Source organism: Garra rufa, chromosome 24 (genome assembly GCF_049309525.1).
Source record: "Garra rufa chromosome 24, GarRuf1.0, whole genome shotgun sequence".
Taxonomy (NCBI): Eukaryota; Metazoa; Chordata; class Actinopteri; order Cypriniformes; family Cyprinidae; genus Garra; species Garra rufa.
In genome coordinates this window covers 16,470,656-16,492,979 of record NC_133384.1, presented here as the reverse complement: position 1 = coordinate 16,492,979, position 22,324 = coordinate 16,470,656, and the positions used below count along the sequence as shown (strand labels likewise).

The following is a 22,324-nucleotide window of genomic DNA, read 5'->3' as shown; positions in this document are numbered from 1 at the left end:
GACCTTAATTTAACTTTATTTTTGATGAAATCCGAGAGCCTTTTGACCCTCTATAGGCTCAGAAAGGTAGTAAGGACATTGATGAAATACACAATTATTTATTAAGCACGTTGATATTCTGGTCTTTTTTTTTTTTTTTCGAAGCACATTTTACCAATTCCAAATTATATCAATCTTAATAACTACTTTTAATTTTGAATTTGTGGTATATAATTGTCCAAGAATGCAGAAAGTGAAAAACTCCTTGTATTCAGGTGTGCATAATTATCAGGTACATTTTCTTTTACAGATAAAATGAGCCAAAAAAAAAAAAGATTTAACTCAGACTGAAAAGTCAATGGGAGTTCATTTTTGGTCCATCTCTTCAAGACAGACTGTTCAGGGTAAGAAATAGAATAAGGGTGTGTTCACACCTTAAACAATCTCTGCTGCGATTGTTCTGTTAGTGCGGTTCGTTTAAGTAAGTGTGAATGTTGCCATCTTAACCCTGGTGCGCACCAAACAAGTGGACCGAGACCAATTAAAAAGATGGGTCTCGGTCCGCTTCCAATTGAACTCTGTTGCGGTTTGAAATAAATATAAACCCGACATGGACCAAATACTTTTGGACATTACAGGAAGTAATGACAAGATGCGACGCTATGCGACATGATTTTACAAAGGAAACAAGGTGTATCCAAAACAAAACGTAGAGCAACGAGGAGGTAAAGTGCCTTTTATGAGCTCTTTGTGGTGAAAAAAAAATCATATACATGCAACAATGAGCGCTTAGTCCAGCAGATGGCTTTAAGTTGAACATTTGTTTGGAGTGATCAGAGCTTTCCATCACAAAATATAGGCCTACGTCATTCAACCCGACCAATTAGGTTGTAAACATATCACTATGCCTTTAGGTTCGATATCTTTAGGTTCGCTGTTAAAAATGCCAGTGTGAACGCTAAACGGACCAGGACCTAATGTATCATTTTCTAATGTATCAACGAGCTGAACTACAAGTGTGAACACACCCTAAAAATGATCTCCCAAAACTTACTGATAGATTCTGGAAGATAATTTCTTCAAAGAGTGGTACAAGAGAATGTGATGCTGGTCCTTCAAGAGTCACTCTCAACTCTATGAAGCCTATAAAAATATTTTTTTTATGTATTTCACAACACTTGAGCACGTTGTTCTTATTAAGTGAGGGTAATTTTTTTAGCATTTTTTTTTACCCAAGCAAAGTCTCTGAGACATTGCACTTCTGGAGACTCCAGGTAGGTTGCAGTTCTGGAAAATGGTGGCGCTGGTTTCTGATGGTTTCACACCTAAATTCTTCACCTTAATTCTTAATTCTTTTGTGGTTGCGATCTTTTCTTCTCCACCTGTTTTTTTTTCTGACTGTGCTGACCCAATGAGAATTTTGCTGCTCAGTGGTCATGCCTTAACTTTGCAAATTCTAGTATTGCATACTTCTCATGAGCATTTAATATTTTTTTTTACTTTTCAGTCTGAGTTAAGTCTCTTTTTTTATCTTTAAAAGAAAATGTACATGTCATTTTGCACACCTGAATATATGGAGTCTTTCACTTCCAGCCTTCATGGACAATTATAAATCACTTAAAAATGAATAAATACAAAATTAATAGTAGTTATTAAGACTGATGTGGTTTGGAATTGGTAAAATGTGCTTGGGGGAAAAAATATGACCAAAATATCAACATGCCTAATAATTATAGTCCATGTGTCAGTCTTCAACGCATAGTTCACCCAAAAATAAATAATCTGTCATCATTTACTCAACTGCGTGCCGTTCAAAGATATTTTTCTGTTCCTCCATTAAAGTTCAGGTTTAATCAAGTGGTTTAATCCAAGTCTTGTGAAGAGACATTATCATTTTATATGATGAACATATTTAATTTAGGCTTTTATTCAGATATAAACACGCACACAGAGCAAATCCTGTATGGTAACCACTGCAGCTTGTCTGTGCGGCAGTAGAACAAACCTTGTTCAAATTCTTGCTCATCACACAAGCACATTTGAGCTTTCATGTTTACCATATTTGATGTGCTCTATGTATGTTTGCTGATCATTGTTTAGATTTAAATAAAAGCCTGAATTAAATCTGTTCATCGCATAAAGAGATATATAGATTCATTATACAATGTCTTTATGACCTTTTCGGATCTTCTATATTTTGTTTACCTGGGCCCTCATTTATAAACAGTGCGTAGATGTAGAAAAGGTTTCCTAAACTGCCGGTCAAAAGTTTGGGATCCATAAGATTTTTAAATAAGTTTCTAATGCTCATCAAGGCTGCGTTTATTTGATCAAAAATACAGGGAAAAAATGTATATTGTGTAATATTATTACGATGTAAAACAACATTCTTTTATTTTAATATATATTTAAAAAAATCTAAATTAATCTGATCAAACCTGAATTTTTCAGCATTATTACTCCAGTATTCAGCGTCACATGATCCTTCAGAAATCATTCTAATATACTGATCTATTATCAGTGCTGGAAACGGTTGTATTGCTAAATATTTTTTTTTTCGGAACCTGCAATGCAGGTAAAAAGAACATAATTTATTTAAAATATAAATCCTTTCTAACAATATACACTACTGTTCAAAAGTTTAGGGTCAGGTCAGAACATTTTTATTCTTACTTTTTTTTGTTGAAAGAAATTAATACTTTTATTCAGCAAGGATGTGTTAAATGAATAAAAAGTGAAAGCAAAGACTTATATTTTGAATAAATGCTGTTCTTTTAAACTTTTTATTTATCAAAGAATCCTAAAAGTATCAGGTTCCCAAAAAATATTTGGTTGCACAACTGTTGCCAACATTGATAATTCTAATAATAAATCAGCATATTAGAATGATTTCTGAAGGATCATGTGACAATGAAGAATTTCTGTATTTTTCTGTATTTAAATCAAATAAATGCATTCTTGATGAGCATAAGATATGCTTCTTTAAAAAAACATTACAAGTCTTACTGATCCCAAACTTTTGAGCGGTAGTGCACATGGTCAAACCAAAATTTATTCAGACGCCTTTAACATTTCTCACATTATCACAATTTATTCGTTATAGTTCAGAAAATGGTAATAAAATATGACAAGAAATCATGAGTTAAACTGTTTCAGAACAAATTCATCTTGATTATGTCAGATAACTTTGATAGAAAAGTGTGATTTACAATCAACTAAAAATTAGGACAGCTGTTAATAAGAAAATATTTACACAACTATTAGTATTTTGTTAACAAATTACCAACAATGCTTAATTTGGTTCAGTCTGTGGTGTAAAAAGTCACATTAGCAATTAAAGAAAAAACACTTGAGCAAAACATGGTCAGGTCAAAGTGTCCAAATAATTTTTGGTCCCAAATATTTATCAGTTTTACTGGTAGTCCACTGTATGAAGGATTTTTGGGTATAATATGTCACACTTTACATTATTTTGCTATCCTCACTAACATAAATGAACTATAGTGTCCTGCACTCTCTAGTAAAAAAAAAATCAAAAACTATATTTAGTCTCTACATAATTTTGGGTTTGACTGTACAGGTACTAGTTGGTAGATCCCACACTTTAAATAAAGCTGTTGTTACGCACACATCTGTGCATATGCATTGTTGATAAATGACGGCCCTGGTCTTTTGGTGAAGGTACAGAGACATCTAAGATTTCATTACAAATATCTTAATTTGTGTTTTGAAAATTAACCAAAGTCTTATGGGTTTGGAACAACATGAGGGTGTGTAAATGACAAAATATTCATTTCTTGGTGAACTGAACCTTCTTAACCTTTCATTTATGTATACATACTCATAACTGAAAACTACAGTTTTGCTGAAAGTAGAATACAAAGGCATCATGGTTTCTGGTTCGGTTCTACTTTCTCTTAAACACAATGTAACCAGTACTGTATGTGTGTTTTTTGATAGGTAACTCTGCACTTGTTACTAGTGACTCTTTTTCTCTCCCCACACCCTCCTGTTTCTCCCTCAGGTGCTGAGTAGTGTGTATTATGTGCAAAGTTTGTGTAAGCTCCTGCAGTCAGCAGCAATACACAGTGAGGATGTGCTGTTCCACAGAGAGATCTTCAAACCCCTGCTGAACAACCTCATTTCCATCCTCACGCTGTCTGTCGCTGACTTGGGTAAGACAAAGCATCTTCAGCAAATCCACAATTCCAGACAAGACCTTCGAATGAAAGAAAAGTGTTTTGAAAGTGTTTTTTGATGAGCGTTTGCTTGTTTTGGTCCTCAGATGCGCAAGCCCAGGGTGCAGTGCTCAACACCTGGGCGGATGTGTTGATGCTCCTGGCTACTTTGCTGTGCAAGAACCAAGCTGCGGTCGGCCCATCTGTCGGCGTGGCACTGGGGAAACACTGGCAGCGCTTTTCAGGTGACACACATGCACACACCAAAGGTTGGAGACAAGCAAAATGGAAAGGGAAGGCAGAAAGAAACAGAAGAGTACAAAGAGAAAATGTTGGCAAACATGATGAAAGCACAAAGGGATGGAGGGGAAAGAGAGATCGAGGAGTTTAGATGGAAGAGGATGTGCTAGATAGATGTTTAGACAGCTGAGGAGATGGAGATGGAGACAGATGCAGTGGGAGGCCAGCTCATTATGTGCGGATGGGTGTCCCTGCTGCATATGACAGACTGGGACAGAGACAGGGAGAACAATCAGCCTGCTTTAGATCTGATGGATGTGGTAGAAAATACTAAAACAGGTGGGTGGGCAGTAGACTCGCTGACTTGCCTGCAGGTATCCAGGCTTTGGAAGCTGTTTTTAAAAGCCTGTGAGTTTGGAAAGACTTTTTTTTTTTTTTTTTTGTCAGATGTTCCCTTGTGGTGAAGAATGTTTGTTGTGAAGTTTTGCATCTTTTGCATCTTCTCGTCTCAGAGTTGGAGTTCGAGAAAAGCTTGGAAAAGTAAATATAAGTATGCTTTATGTTTAGTCTTTGCTCTCTCTCACGACAGACACTCTCCGAGTGTGTTTGGACCAATCGGGCGCCGAGTCTTCTCTTTATACGTCGACCCTGCAGTTTCTATGTGTGCTGTTTACTGAGGAGGCTAAGAGGAGATCAGGAGGCCGCACGGAGGATCAGGCCAGCTCCTCGCTAACTGCAGTTCTTTCTTCTGAGCCTGGAGAGGTCACTTGTGAACTATTACTAGAGGTAACAGGTTCCGTTTTGGTTGGCCACCTTACATATCCCTCAGTTGGCTTTTCTAAAAGTCAGACAGATTTTGTTATGTTTTTTGATTGTTTTTTGTTTATTGATCTTTTTTATTAATTACATGTAAATTCATGTCCCAGTCACATTTTCTTGGTTAAATAAACATTACTTACATAATATATTTGTTTTACTTTAACAATGTAATCAGTATTCTATTTATTAAAGCCAAATATGATAAATCTCATTCAGTTAGTATTTTTAAGCATTTTACATTTATTCCTAAATTATAACTCAAAGCAGTAACAATTTAAACTATGTGTTTTATTCGTGAACTTGTGTTCAGCTATTCTTTTTAAAGGAGTAGTTCACTTTCAGAACAAAAATGTACAAATAATGTTTTTTTTTTGAGGAAAACATTTCAGGATTTCTCTCCATATAATGGACTTCTACGGTGTCCCCGAGTTTGAACTTCCAAAATGCAGTTTAAATGCAGCTTCAAGGGGCTCTGAATGAACCCAGCCGAAGAAGAAGGGTCTTATCTAGCGAAACAATCCGTTATTTTCTAAAAACATTTACAATTTATATACTTTTTAATCTCTACACAGAGTACACACAGAGCTAGACAAGATGAGCATTTGAGGTTAAAAAGTATAGAATTTTTTTTTTTTTTTTTTGGAAAATAACTCATCGTTTTGCTAGATAAGACCCTTCTTTCCTTGGCTGTGATGGTTTAGAGACTTTGAAGCTGCATTTTAGAAGTTCAACCTCGGGGGCACCATAGAAGTCCATTATATGGAGAGAAATCCTGAAATGTTTTCCTCAAAAAACATAATTTCCTTACGACTGAAGAAAGAAAGACATGAACATCTTGGATGACAAGGGGGTGAGTACATTATCTGTAAATTTTTGTTCTGAAAGTGAACTACTCTTAACTTTTAACTGTTTTTGAATTTTTCAGACCGTCAGTCATCAAAGTTCGATAAATATTGGTCACAGACAAATTTCACAAAGCTGATTATTCATTAAAAACACAGATCATGTTTTCATGCCATTTTTAAGTCTCATTTTGACAAAACAAAGTGGTTGTATCTAAGTGTGTGAGTTGTTTACTTTTTTAAATTGTTCTTCATATTAATGCCATTATATTGTTTATTTAGACTGATTCGCGAATGCGGAATGCGCATTAACACAAGAATCTCTCTCTCTATATATATATATATATATATATATTTTAATGTCTGTAAGGCATGAGTTTCAAAGTTTCACGCTCAAGTTCACAGAGTCCGAGACGGCAAAAAGGGCATCCTGTTTGCTTTAATTATTTTATAAAAGCGCAATGTTTCGTTGTTATTCTAAATGCACACAAATAAACATAGAGTCTTTACAGATTAGAAAAATGTATTACTTTTATCTGAGTATTTTAAAAGCAAGTGACCACACCGGCATTGAGCGCGCTACTATTCAGCTTCCACACTCCACACATACAAAATAGTGCACTTTTTTTTTGGTTTACATTAGATTAAGCAGTTGCTTAAATGTAAAGTTGCTACTACATCATACATCTTTCAAATGAAAAGCCATATTTGAGGTTGATGAATGATAGGTGAGTGTTGAATGTCCTGCCCAATGTACTATATTACCACACAAACCAGCCGTTATAGATCTGTCCATCATGGACTGCGTGATTTCGCAGAATTTTTTTTTCTGCGACTAATACAATTTCGTTCGACCAAGCCTCTTCTCGACGACTAATAGTTACTCAACTTTACGGGGCAGCCCTAAACATTATTCAAATTATTATATTGAGATCCAAAGATTTCATGTTTCCTGTTCAATTTATAGCAATATGAGAAGATTCCATTCCAGGACCCCCTGAAAAAGATGACGGCCAAAGCGCTCATGTCTCTATTAGCCTGTAGCTCCAGCGCTCAGAGTTATGCATGTAAAGGTAAAGATCACTTCACTCATCTTCAATACAATTACACAATGTGGAACTAATTAATGATATACAATGTAGACATATGCTAGTGTTCACAACACATGGCTCCCTCCCTATTCAATTCAAACCATTTATGGAAATCAAACTCTATTAGTTTTATGAGCACATTTGCATATGATTACCTACAACTAGATATTAATGCGCATTGAATATACAGCATCCTATCCACCTTATTTTTCAATGCGGAAGTAAGCTTTCTGCTGATATGTTGGACTTCCGGTTCATAAGCCACCGTCGAGAAATAATGAGAAGAATAACAGTGTGCAATAATCGGTAAAACTGTTTGCACTATAAACCAGCGCGTAATTAAGATAATACATTAAAATAACATGCTGAGACACCAATTTGCAATATCAAGCAGCAAAACAAACTGTTTTGTACAGCTAAAAATAGCTGGACGCAGATGAGACCAGAAGCCAAACCCATAAAATTAATAAAAATGTCCATACCCGTTCTTACAGGAAAAAAGGTGGACAGGTACTGTAGAATAAACACAGAGCTAACATTTAAGTAAACTTGAAGGAAAAACCCTAGAAGTATAGAATATGTCCCTCTTAAAAGGTAGAAGTAAAAAGGTGTTATTCCCTCAACTGGGAGGAAATCTCACACACAGATTAATTTTAGTCCCAGGTGATGTTATATTTGTGTGTAATGCCGGATGTCACTGTCTGATGGATGAGTACATAGACAGATACATGTCTCCTCTCCCTCTTCAGCTGGTGTGATTGACAGCTGTGTGGAACGCATGAAGCACATTTACGCAGAGCTTCACCTGGAGTCTGTGAAACCGGGCAAGAGCACTCACAGGAGGAAGGTACGGAGGGTTCCGGCAACATGACAGACAGCTTCAACATTACAAACACTGAAAACCTGTTGAGAGGGAGGAGGAAGGTAGAGGCAGGTGAAGGGAGAGAGAGAGAGTGCCATCACAGATGTGACAAAAAATGACAAAAGTGAACAATCCTTAGGTTCAGTTGATTTAATCAGTTCATTTCCTTATGTTCATACTGCTTTATAAAAATTAATAATACAATAATCTGTATTACTTATAATGCAGATTTTTAGTGAAATTGACATTAAACCTTGATTCATGTATTTATCAATGATAAATAAGTCCAAGATAGTCTTTTCTGATATACACTATTATACAATATACAATAATTGTTTTTATGCTTTTTAAATAAGTCTCTTCTGCTCACCAAGCCTGCATTTATTTGATCCAAATTTAAAATAGCTGTTTTTTTTTTATTTGAATGATTTTTATCTGATTTTATAATGTAATTTATTCCTGTGACCAAAGCTAAATTTTCAGCATCATTACTCCAGTCTTTACTGTCACATGATCCTTCAGAAATCATTATAATATCAATTTTTTTTGTATTATTATAATTTTCAGGTTTTAAAACAGTTGAGTACATTTTTTTTTTTAGGTTTCTTTCACGAATAGAAAGATCCAAAGATCAGCATTTATCTGAAATAAAAAGCTTTTGTAACATTATACACTATACCAATTAAAATTTTGGAGGGTTTTTTTTTTTTTTTTTTTTTTTTTTTTAGAGAAAGAAATTATAGAAATTAATACTTTTATTTTGCAAGGATGCTTTAAATTGACCAAAAGTCACGATAAAGACATTATTAATGTTCAGCTCAGAGTACTTAAAAAAAAACATTAAAGATCTTTTATTTATTTATAGACTTGTATAAGATACAAAGCATTTATTTAATTATATTTTATTTTTGTTTTATTTATTTTCATATAATGTGATTTTCTGTTTTCCTGGAGTCATACCGAAGATAACATGAGGTTACCAAGGGTAACATGAGGACATGAGAAACTACAGTCATAATTTCCTGTTTTCTGGTTTTCTGGTCACATGTTGACAAAATGGCTTCCTGCATGCTAGTTAAGTCATACCGACTTATTTTAAAAAATGGTAATATAAAAAAGTATTGCACCATGCTTTTTTATTACATTCTTCTTACATTCTTACATTTTTCTTACATTTATGTTTTTTTTAAGTAATAATTGTTAATGAGTCCCTTGTTATAATAAATATATATAATTTTTTTAAACTAATTATTTGTGCGTGCGTGCGTGCGTGTGTGTGTGTGTGTGTGTTTAAACACTTTATTACAATCATAGGATTTCTTTAACGTCTCAATACAAAAAAAAATTTTCATGCATGTAAACTGATCACAGTGATTGAATAATTTTATACAGTAATTAAAACTAGTTATGCAGCCTGAATTTAGGCCTGGTGATGGTTGAAATCTAATATTTTTTTTTACTTTTTTATGACAAAAAATAATGATTCAGGAATTTTCCCCATGTCAGTAAAATCATGTTTTGCTACGTGGATTTGTTAGACAACATGTAATCTTTGTTAAGATCTATTAATAAATCTTAATATGAAATGTTACTATTATAATGAATACAAACAGGGAAATGTGATGCAAATGTATGAATACAAATAAGACTGTTTCAAAAATTACCACCATCAGCATGCTATCTTGTTTTAACTGCTTTGTCTTTGTTCGATGTCAGCAGGTGGAGAACAGCATGAGAGAACTTAAGATGATTCTAGAGATCCTGCGAAATTGCCTGTATCAACATAATGAATCCAAAGTACGTCATTTCAAATAATCTTCCCCACGCTGATTATTTGAGTAGTTACATTCACTGTACAGTATCCGCAAACGCTCTCACTGGGGGTCTTGTGGGTGTAAAACACTGCGGGTTTGAAATCTTGCTGGCGTCATGCAGATATTCTTGTAAGGACTGAGGTGCAGTCTTTACAAGAAAATCTACACAACACCCAGTAAGACTGTGTGCATGTAATCAGTCATGTGGTCATTTCTCTGAAGTACAAAGGCAGTTAATCATCCTGAAATTGTTGGATGAATGTTTGACCAATTAAACAAATTTACAGCCTTTCAAATAATGTTAAAAAACCCCACAACTTTAGGTTTTGAAGAAACTGTTTTCTGAAGAATGATAATTTTGTCATCATTTATTTTCCTTTTTTATAGCCCTTTGTAGAGTTTTTTAGGTATGCTGATAAGATGATTATTATTTTCATATAATGACTTATGTATACATATATACACAGTTGAGGTCAAAAGTTTATATACACCTCACAAAATCTGCTAAATATTAATTATTTTACTAAAATATGAGGGATCATACAAAATGCATGTTATTTTTTATTTAGTACTGCCCTGAATAAGATATTTCACATAAAAGACATTTGCATATAGTCCTCAAGAGAAAATAATAGTTGAATTTATAAAAATGACCCTGTTCAAAAGTTTACATACACTTGATTTTTAATACTGTGTTGTTGCCTGAATGATCCGCAGGTTTTTTTAAGTGATAGTTGTTCATGAGTCCCTTGTTTGTCCTGAACAGTTTAACTGCCTGCTGTTCTTCAGAAAAATCCTTTAGGTCCCACAAATTCTTTGGTTTTTCAGCATTTTTGTGTATTTGAACCCTTTGCAACAATGACTATGATTTGAGATCCATCTTTTCACACTGAGGACAACTGAGGGACTCATATGCAACTATTACAGGAGGTTCAAACACTCACTGATGCTCCAGAAGGGAAAAATGATGCATTAAGGGGTGTAAACTTTTGAACAGAATGTGTACATTTGAAGATACTTGTTTCCCAGAAGACAAAATTTACCCTGATTTTTAAATATAAAAAAAGTTTTCACCCCCAGCTCTTAACTCATGTTTTATCTCTCTGAAGCATCAGTGAGCGTTTGAACCTTCTGTAATAGTTGCATATAAAATTATAGTCATTGTGGAAAGGGTTCAAATACACAGAAATGCTGAAAAACCAAAGAATTTGTGGGACCTGAAGGACTTTTCTGAAAAACAACAGACAGTTTAACCGTTCAGGACAAACATGAACAACTATCACTAAACAAAAAAATGAGCTGTGCATCAATCAGGTAACAACTCAGTATTAAGAATCAAGTGTATGTAAAGTTTTGAATGTGTTAATTTTCATAAATTCAACTATTTTCTCTTGTGGACTGAACGTCTTTTATGTGAAATATCTTATTCAGGTCAGTACAAAATAAAAAATAACATGCATTTTGTATAATGCCTCCTATTTTGGTAAAATAACATGTAGCAGATTCTGCAAGGTGTATGTAAACTTTTGACCTCAACTGTATATATATATATATATATATATATATATTTTTAGGTTACATTTTAATTTTTGGATCATATAGAAAAAAAAACAGTCCATGATAAATTATCATATTAAAATGGTATGATGATGTGAATATTGAGTATTGACTAATACCGCCAAATTTTGTCTCAACAGACCGTGGCGACAGAACTGCGTCTGGCAGCGGTGCTGATGGCTCTGTGGCCTTGGTTCCTGCTCGACGATCTCACCATGACCGCAGCCCTGGAACTGCTCTGTGTCTACACGGCTAGCTGCACAGTGGGTCAGTCTTCTGAGAGGTGGAGGAACGAGAATGAGAATAGAGGAATGACAGAGTAAAGAGGATTAGAAAGCAAAAGACAGGGTGCTGAAATAATGTATGAGCTTTGTGCTTACTGTAACCGTCTCATGACTCATATAGTGATACAGTAAGTGCCATTGTGTGCTAAACAGAAGTCTGACATGAACCCGACAGCTACAGAAGGGATTGTGTCATACTCGAAGTTTGCTGCCAGATTACTGGAAACTAGGATGGAGGATTTGTTAAAGGGATAGTTCACCCAATAATGACAATTCTGTCATTAATTACTTACCCTTATGTCGTTCCAAACCCATAAGACCTTCTGAACACAAATGAAGATATTTTTGATGATATCCAAGAGCTTTCTGATCCTGTATAGAGACCAAAGCAACTACCACGTTCAAAGCCTAGAAAGGTACAGTAGTAAGGACATTGATGAAAGAGCCCATGTGACATCAGTGATTCAGCCGTAATGTTATGCAGCTACGAGAATACTTTTCTTCTCTTCCGTGTCAGTTTCCGATGCACTTTCATACATTTAGAAATATCTTGCTGTTTCCAAACATTGAAAAGTTGCAAGAGACCTATAATCGTTCGTACAGATACTGTAAAATGAAATTCAAGGACTTTAAGCACTACTTTGATTTTCAAGGACTTCAATCAAAGACCTCACTTATTGAACGTCTTCTATGCCAAATTAAAAAAAAAAAAATCCTGATCTAAAACAAATGATTCATGAACCTGCACTGAAGTCTCGATCTGAATCAAATGTTTTTGCACGCTTCGAATCTAAAGCAAAAGATTCAGGAACCCATTCGATCTAAATCAAATGATTCATGATCAGTTCCGATATAAAGCAAATGATTCACAAACCTGCTCTGAAGTTCCTTTCTAAAACAAACAATTTGCGAACCCGCTTCAAAGTTCTGGTCTAAATTAGAGATCGACCGATATGGCTTTTTCTATAACCGATGCTGATGTTTAGAGGTCAGGGTCAGCCGTTGGCCGAAATGTGCTGCCGATTTTTTTGGCTGATTTTTAGGGCTGATATCTTGAAGTTCTCCCCTTTATTTTCATGCTAAAATATCACACTAATAATAAGTGGATGCACATTTCTAAACTTAACATCATGATATATATATATATATATATATAATATATATATATATATATATATATATATATATATATATATATATATATATATAACAGATAATATAAAAAACTGTCAATCATTTACATAAAAGTTTTAGAGCTGAGATTAATGTTGAGATTAATGTTTTAAATATACAATTTTTTTTATACAGAAATATTAAATGATTTATAGAACTGAAAGGATCTGTCAGCAGATGGCGGCAAAACACTGATTTAATTACTGAATCATATCATTCATTTGATTCGTTCAAACAGCTGATTCATTCCTGAATAAAGCGAGTGTCTTTATGTTTGGGAAATTGAATCATTTCACTAGATTCTTTTAAAAACGCACGTTCATTCATAAAAGAAACAACACTGTGTTTAAATGGCTCAGTTGTGACTTGTTTCAGACTACTTTTGACGACAAAAGACAGCAAAATCTTACTTTAGACGACAAAATAAAGCAAAATCAGGCAATAGTGTAATCCACCTGCCACCCACCCGCACCTATATTTTTCTCTGATTTAGCTAACCGCACACAATCTTCCTATTACAATTATTCTAATTCTTAGTTTTGCATGATGATATGATGAATGGATGGTTCATTTTAACAGCTGATCTGCACTCGCAGTATCTGAGGTGACGGAGAGGACGGCTCGGGCGCATCAGGTGCAATTATCAAAATATATTTTAAAGGAAGCTGGCGCCACGGTCCTGACCACATAACCCAGGTTCAGATTTTAGAAAATGTAGTTAATGTTTGCATCTTTTTTGATTTATCTCATCCACCCGCGACTCACCCACAAGTAATTAGAATGCATTTTTTTTATTGATGTATACTGTATAATAATCGAACAGCAAAAATAAAATAATAAGAACAATTACCAACAATAATGCGCATACCTTTGTCTTGTGCGTTATCTTCAGACAGAGCACATATTTCATGAAGTACACATTTCAGAACATAATGCAGAACTGTGTGTCCAAACTGTTGTTTAGTCCAGCAGCCAATGCCAAGAGTAGTCTGGACGGTGTAAAAGATGTTCTGATTCATCATTCCCATATTCAGTTTTGTTCATTCAATTGTTTTCTTATTATATTTAGAAGTCTTCTATTCATCTCTCACCACGTGTAATCCACGTTGTGAGATTTGAGTTACTAAGACTTTTTATCTTGTAACTTATGTTAAGGCCACTTTGCCATCGCAATTACTTAAAATGAATAAATGAATAAGCTGCATATTCAAAATCTTGCCCGTTATAGCGCCAAAACCCTGTCACTCACAAGTCATCACATCTCACTAATGTAAAAGACGTAAATTGATTGACAGGTCTCTGTTAAACTAAACCAGTAAGGGCTGCGTTAAGCAAAAATGAGTTGACTGCACTACACATTATATTACTGTGATACTTTGAGCTCGAACGTATTAAAATAACATGACTGATGATAAAAGCAGCTGATTGGGCGACTTTTAATTTTTTAAAGCAGCCCAAATTTTGTCTACCCGCCCAATGCGTTATTCTCCGGTCCAAGCCGATCAAAAGAAGCCTAATTGGCCGATGCTGATATATTAAAAAATGGCAAAAATCGGCCCGATATATCGGTCAAACGATAAATCGGTCGACCTCTAGTCTAAATCAAATGATTTGTGAACCCACACTGGCGTCCAGATCTGAATTGAATGATTCCCGATCCGCCCTTCAGTGTTCCAATCTAAAACAAACAATTTGTGATCCTACACCGAAATCCAGATCTAAATCAAATGATTTGCTATCCGCCCTTCGATGTTCCACTCTAATGCAAATGATTCATGAACCCACTCCGAAGTTCCAATTTAAATCAAATTATTCATGATCCACGCTCCACAGTTCCTATCTAAAGCAAACAATTCGCGAACCTGCTCCAAAGTTCTGATCCAAATCAAATGATTAGCGATATGATTGGAGCGCTTTGAAACAGTGAATCATTTTCCGGAGTTTTTCATATTTCGGAGTTTCAAAAAGCACAGTTTCACCCATTACTACGTGCTTTTTAAAAATCGTTACAAACTTTTCACTTGATCTGGTTATTGCTGGTGAATCGCTTGAAATGAATGATCGGAGTCATGAGTTTGAATCAATCTGAGCGGTTCCTGCGCAAGTGACTTAATAGATATGGTTCATCTGTTCCTCTTTTCGCATCTTTAGCCATGTTTACACAACACTGTCAGTACTAGGGGTGGGACGATACAGGTAACTCACGATTCAATTCTGTGGCGATATGTGGCCCACAATAATAATGACATCACGATTTGCGATATCTACGATATTCAATATATTGGAAGAAATTTCATCAACAATATATCACGATATATGTGACTGAAAAAGAAAAAAATACCCATAATAAGGAAATCTTATGCATTTATTAATGCCAACATTTCCGACATTGTGCAAAGAAATATGCATTTGCATAATAACTTACTGCCTCCTGGTCTTAAATGTAAACACTGTACAGCTAGACAGATAAAAGTGCCTGAACATTAAAAAACAACATGAACATTAATTAACATGTATAAACCATGATACTGAAATGTCAGTAGTAAGTTACTGTAAAGTGCTTTATGTTAACCTGGACAGTGGACACATCAAGGCATATTCTTCTTGAGGAACACTAACTGATCAGCATGCTCAACTAGCGGGTGGGTCTTTGATTTGTTTTTCATTAATTTCCGCCATTCTGAGAAGGGTCTGGCTGCAGACCGTGGATGCGAGTGGAGCTCCACTCAAGAGCGGAAATACGTCACCTCCACTTCCGACGCAAATTACTTTATTATTGTTTAATCTTTCGTTTTGTATTATTTATAGTTACATATACATGCACGTAATATTTACATTTTCTGTACATTTTATCGTTAAAACGTTTACCGTGGCAAATTATATATGTATATAATTATATATTTTAGAAAGTAAACAGTAGATCTATAATATCACTGGACATTAAATGAGAAGTTAATTTATTAAACATCTTAATCACAATTTGTATTTTAAACAAAATAACAACATGTACATATCACAGTAAAATAATGTTTTCCACAATGTTTAATTTAATTCCTTTATTTCAGACTCTTAGGTCCATATCAACAAAAGTAACAAAATATAGATAATACATAAGATAATACAAACATAAAATACACATACATCAAAACCTTTGAAAAACACACAAACATTCATGCCAACACTTTCGATACCAGAAGTACTTAGGATCACTTAATTTAAGGGTTACTTAGAAAAAATTTAATTTAATTTCTAGAATTATTAAATAGACACATACAATTGCAAATATTTTAATCCTTAAAGCGTAAATATTATTTTATAGCCTACCAAACCATAGGTATATTGCCGCCTTACAGGTGGTGTCGAAGCCGAGAAATCCATCTTTAAATCATGCATTATTTCTAATTGGGAAGCAGGAAAAATCCTAATTTCAAGTTGTCTGCAAGGCAGCATTGCGCCTATGTAAACTTTCACAAAACTAACATTGAAATTTCACAAGTAGTTTTGTTATGATATGATAACCTCGTTGTAACTCGCTAATGTAGCGATGCTAAATTATAGTGACTGCTTCGTATTCTGATTCAAAGAAGGCAAACCTCTTGGGCAGGTTTTAAGTGTCATTTACCATAATATGAATAAATAGTAGTTTTGCGCATGGTCATTTTGTAGTAATCCCCGCTTCACAAGCACTTATAATTAATAAAATTATTAGTCAATATTCTTAATTTATTTTGATCATATGCATACATGAACCATGCTTATAGCTACTATTATAAGTTTATTTACAGATTAATTAATTTATACCTTGTGTAAGTAAAATTAAAATTCTATTTGTTTATTTCTTATGGTTTTCGTAGCACAAATTGAATTATTTTATGAAACTGTGTAAAAATCGCTTGGACATCTGGGACGCGAAAGCAACTTTTTCCACCTTTGACCGCAAGATGTCATTAGTGTGCAACGTGTTGAAAAGCTTCGAGTAATGTACCTTTTTACGATACACTTAAGGGGAAAGCCTCAGTGCTTCGAAAAGCTTCATTTTCCCATCACTACTAAATTAATAGGCTACAATAAAAAATAAAATTACCTGAATTAAAGTGCGCGACGCCATTTTGATTTTAGTGGAGATGACGTCTTTCCGGTTTGAGGGTGGAGGTGACGTATTTCCGGTGGAGCTCCACTCGCTGTATGTCTGCAGCCAGGTCCTCTTGGCCATTCTTCTCGCTTCTCTTTTTTTCTGCGCTTCTTCTCTGTTGTTGTTAGTTAACTTGTGTTCTTCACTGGCCGCTGCTCCCGCCACTTTTCCCCTATTTACTCGAACAGCGCCCCCCGCAAACAGAATGGTAGATGTTGGGTAGTGACAGTGACACTGACAACAGGTAAATTAATCATTTTGTGTTGTAATAAAATATCGATATTGGCCGTTAGTGTATCGATTATTTATTGCGACAGAGAGCACAACAATATATTGCAATATCGATTTTTTTCCCACCCCTAGTCAGTACTACTACTTGCTTAGATCCATTGTTTTCTGACATTAACTAAAATAAGCGAAAAAGGTATTATGTCTTTTGAATTGTGTGAAAAGATATGTGCTTATTGACAAAATTTCATAGATACATTGTTTTTTTAATAGTTCAAAGACTTTTCAAGTAACTCTTCAGGAATATTGCTATTTTCAAGGGTTTTTCAGACCTTAAATTTCAAAAAGTCAAATTCAAGTATGTCAAGCACCTTATACCAACCCTAAACCATTTACACTAAAATATATTTTTTTTTATTAATATTGCGTCTCAAAGTTTAAACAGAAGTTGTAATAATCTTTCCTTCCCGGCTTCTCGAATGAGTAAAAATGTAGGGCAGGATTTAATTTTGTCTATCGGGAAATTATTGGAGTGTTGTCATTTGCCATGACCTCATGTGACTGACAGATTGCTAGAGGGGAGGAATTATTGTCCTGCCCTGGCACCAGTGCACATGAATTTTTAAAAAATACTGTGCACAGATAAATCATTTATAAGAAGACTGCAATGTTTAAGAAAAAAAAGGTAAATTTTGTTAAATTGAATGATATTGTCTAATATGTTTTAATCCATTTTAAAATCTAAAACATCCATTTTCTATAAGTATTACAGAAAAAAAGATTAAGAATAAAGAATCTAAATGTTATCTCATTTCTATATCTCTGTGTGTGTGTATGAGCGTATGAGCGAGACGGTTACACATGAAAACGTTTGCACGTGTTTGAAAGAGAGAGTGACTGTTGTACATGAAAGTGTTCGAAAGTGTGGTTACTTGAACACAATGATTGCTCTGTGTCACATATCTGAGCTCATGGAAAGCTGTGCTTTGGGACAGGATGTGGCTTCACACCTGTGAAAAGCCAGCACTGCATGGGCGTATGTCAGTCTGTACGCATACATCTGTCTGCGCGAGTGTGGGTGCGCATTTATGTTTTTGCACGCGTTATTGTATGTGTGTGCATTTGGGTTGTCACTATGGTTTAAGTGTACTAGGCTACAATAGCATACTGTGATGTGTGGTGTTTCTCAAGGTCTGTGTTAACAGCAGGTGATGTTGAAAGTTCATGAGGCTGGTACTTCAATTATGGAATCAGCCCTCCAGCACATTTTCCTCACCGTCGTATTCTGTCCTGTGTCACTTTTATTATATAATTCATTAACCTGCAACACACAGCCCTCATTCTTTCATCTGGCTGATTAATATTGGATTTCTTCAGCAAGCAAAACCCATGCTGAGGTCTCTCAATAATCCAGGATCATGTTAAATGATTCACCTGCAGTCTTGCTGTTCTTCAGAATGTGTCTGCTTACCCAGAAATAAGACATTTAGTGGTTTTGACACTTGACTAAATGCAGCATTGTAGACCAGTAGGAAATGTTTTTTTTTTTTTTTAATAAGGGTTGAAACACAGTGGAACAATTTGGTTTCCATTGAGTTTCCACGCTCATTGTTACACAACTGCACAGTGATATTTTAAGACAAGATGCATAGATTAACAAAAAGAGAAAGGCTTGTGTGGTTTTATATCGCTGGTAGTGCTTCCTGTACCACTGTTTTGCAGCAGCACGGGGAAAAAAAGAAAAACAAAAAATCCATTCAGAAGTTTGAAATCAGTTTTGTACTGATGCATTCATATGATGAAAAATACCGTAAAAACTATAATTTTGTCAAATACTATTACTATTTAAATGACTTTCTATTTCGCCATATTTGATAATGTAATTTATCCTGTGCTGGCAAAGCCAGTCTTCAGTGTCACATGATCCTAAAGAAGTCATTCTAATGTGCTGATTTGCTGCTTGAGAAACATTCCTTATTAAGCAGCAACTTACTAAACATTGATAATATTTTTTTGGAAACTGATCTTTTTTTTTCTCCTAAATTCTTACATTAATAGCATTTATTTAAAATGAGGAGGCAAGGGAGGCAAAGCCTCCTCAAATATTGAATGAGAAAAAAAAATTGTAGTAAAAAAAATAAACACTAAACACTTATAACATTAAAAAGTGGAAAAATCACTAGTCCCCATCTCTCTCGCCTCCCCTGAGCCCATTGAGTTTTTACAGAATCCCTAAAGTGGGCTGTGAGTTTGTTGGGGGGTTAATTAGGAATGAATGGGGAAAGTCATGTGAGAGTAGGCCATGCTTCCATCGAGATATGATTGGTTAAGATCGGCTGTGATTGGTTTTTGCGATAAATCCTGCCTCTTGTGTTTGTGCACGCTCCACGTTTGTGAATCAGTCTAAATTAACAATGTAATGGCGTTAATGGGAAGACTAATTAAATTTATTTATTTATTTTTTTTATCCGTTGTCAAACAAACAATTTGAGAACCCGCTCTGGAGTTCCAATCTAAATCAAATTATTTACGATCCACGCTCCAGAGTTCCGTTCTAAAGCCAAAGATTTGCAAACACGCTCCGAAGATCCAGTCTAAATCAAATGATTCGCAATTCACGCTCCAGACTTCCACTCTAAAGCAACCGATTCGCAAACCGCGCTCCAAAGATCCAGTCTAAATCAAATTATTCACGATCCAAGCTCCAAAATTCCGTTCTAAAGAAAGCGATTCATGAACCCGCTCCGAAGTTCCAGTCTAAATCAAAAGATTTGCAATCCACGCTCCAAAGTTCCAGTCTAAATCAAACAATTTGCGAACCGGCTCCGGAGTCCCAGTCTAAATTAAACATATTGTGAATCCGCTCCAGAGTTCCAGACTAAATCATATTGTGAATCCGCTCCAGAGTTCCAGTCTAAATCAAACATATTGTGAATCCGCTCCAGAGTTCCAGTCTAAATCAAACAATTTGCGAATCCGCTCCAGAGTTCCAGTGTAAATCAAACGATTCCCTAACACGCTCTGAAGTTCCAGTCTAAAGTAAGCAATTTGCGAATCCCCTCCGAAGATACAGTATAAAGCAAAAGATTTGCCAACCCGCTCTTAAGTTCGAGTCTAAATCAAATATTTTGTGATTCATGCTTCAAAGTTCCACTCTAAAGCAATTTTGCTTGAAAAGATATGTGCTTATTGACAAAATTAAACACTGATTTCATAGATAAATTGTCTTTCAATAGTTCAAGCACTTTTCAAGTACCTCTTTAGGAGTATTGCTATTTTCAAGGGTTTTCCAACCCTTAAATTTCAAAAAGTAAAATTCAAGTACTTCAAGCACCTTTTACGAGCCCTGTGTAAAATCCTTAAAAAACTAAAACTAACACTAACTTGATTAGATTTTTACTTGGATTTAATAAATAGAATTGCAATTTTGTTATGCATGGTATTTGGTCCCATTTCAAAGTTTGGGAAGGTGCCCTTCACAGAAAAAAACAGTTTTGTTTTCAAGCAACCGTGTCTCAAAAAAGATAAAATCACAGAGTTAAGGTTTCTTGTAACTCTGTATAGATTCTAGTTTTTTTCATAATCAAGTTACCTCTCTCTCTCTCTCACTATGGTTGTCTCTTTTATTCTCTTCCAGCATGCAGTGCTTTGTGTAGCAGCAGCAGCAGCAGCAGCGGTAGCTCTGGCTCAGTTCAGGCTGTTCTTCCTAAGGCTGCGGTCACAAACTCACTGATGCATGGGGTGATGAAACTGGCCTCCCAGGTTGCCCCTGACAACAGCAGCATCCACAGTCTGGCTTTTGCACTGCTGGCCAACCTGGCTATCTCAAGGGACTGCAGAGGGGTACTGCTGAAGGTAATTGACTGGTTATGTTTAAAGCAAAACAATTCAGTGGAGAGGAAGAAATAGAACCAAATGAGGAAGGCTATATGCTTTTATGACTCCTTTGGTTGCATATCCTCTTTTTGTTTCACAGAAAAACTTGCAATTAGAAGTGTTAACAAAACCTCCTTTCTTGTTGTTTTCCCTAGAGTAACTTCCTACAGCACTTCCTGTCTCTCCCCATGCCTAAGGCAGGTGGTCGAAGCAGCAGTTCAGCGACAGAGCCCCTATCCCTCTGGCTCAAGCTGCTGCTGAACGTGTCGTTCGGGGAGGATGGGCAGCAGATGATCCTCAGGCTCCGAGGGGCTTTGGAGCTGCTGGTCGGACTGGCCCAGTCCAAACACTCCAGCTCTAAGCCCACCATCCTGCTCATTCTCCACAACATCTGCTTCTGCTCTGCTAACAAGCCCAAAGTCTTAGCCAACGGTATGAGCGCTGGATTTAAAGGGGTTTACATGTTAATGGTTGACCAGCATGTTTCTCTTTGAGTGGATGATGCCAATGCCAATATCTAATTAGGCTCAGCGGGCATGCTTAAGTTCACCTAAAAATTGAAATTCTGTCATTAATTATGCACCATGAAGTTGCTCTAAACCTGTAAGATCTTTGTTTATCTTCAGAACACAAATTAATTTTTTTTATGAAATTTGAGAGCTTTCGGACTCCGCATAGACATCAGTGCTGACACTGTTGAATAAAGTTGTTATTTTTGTTTTCTTTATGCACAAAAAATATTTCCATAGCTTCATAACATAACGGTTGGACCGTTGAAAAGCTGGAACCACTCCGATTGAATCAAACTCATGACTTCGATCGTGTGCTATGAGTCCTGATCTGAAATGATGGCTCGTGAATCATTATTCAGATCTGGATTTCGAAGAACATGTAGTGAACCATTTGATTTAGATTGGAACTTTCGGAGCGGGATCACAAATCATTATTTAGATTGGAACTTTGGAGCGTAAACCGCTCGATTCAGATCAGGAATTTGAGCGCATATCACAAATATTATCTTTGATTTAGATTGTGATACAGAAAATGATTGATTCCACTTCAGATGGGTGGGGGTTACAAGGGTTATGAATTTATTCAAAGATTTCAAAAGTAATATTGTTGTTGAAAATGTTTGAGTATGAAAATAAATGCCACAATTAAAAGAATAGCGGCAATAACAAGAGTCTTGTAATTAATGACTGTTAATACCATTAATGTAATTTTGATTAAAAGGAATAAACATTAATTC

The 22,324-nt window shown here is 35.3% G+C and overlaps 1 protein-coding gene across 2 annotated transcripts in view; it reads left to right on the top strand.

The window, feature by feature from the left end:
• The window catches only part of rttn (rotatin), an 81,373-nt gene that overhangs the window by 55,156 nt on the left and 3,893 nt on the right, over window positions 1-22,324 (top strand). Inside the window, exons 38-46 of one of the 2 annotated variants that reach the window (XM_073830687.1) lie at window positions 4,004-4,154; window positions 4,265-4,402; window positions 4,987-5,183; window positions 7,026-7,131; window positions 7,899-7,996; window positions 9,731-9,808; window positions 11,523-11,649; window positions 20,837-21,054; window positions 21,231-21,507. In XM_073830687.1, the coding sequence (XP_073686788.1) occupies window positions 4,004-4,154; window positions 4,265-4,402; window positions 4,987-5,183; window positions 7,026-7,131; window positions 7,899-7,996; window positions 9,731-9,808; window positions 11,523-11,649; window positions 20,837-21,054; window positions 21,231-21,507 (1,390 nt within the window). Of the gene's footprint in view, window positions 1-4,003; window positions 4,155-4,264; window positions 4,403-4,986; window positions 5,184-7,025; window positions 7,132-7,898; window positions 7,997-9,727; window positions 9,809-11,522; window positions 11,650-20,836; window positions 21,055-21,230; window positions 21,508-22,324 lie in introns of both variants that reach the window. The other variant, XM_073830686.1, reaches the window with a different exon arrangement.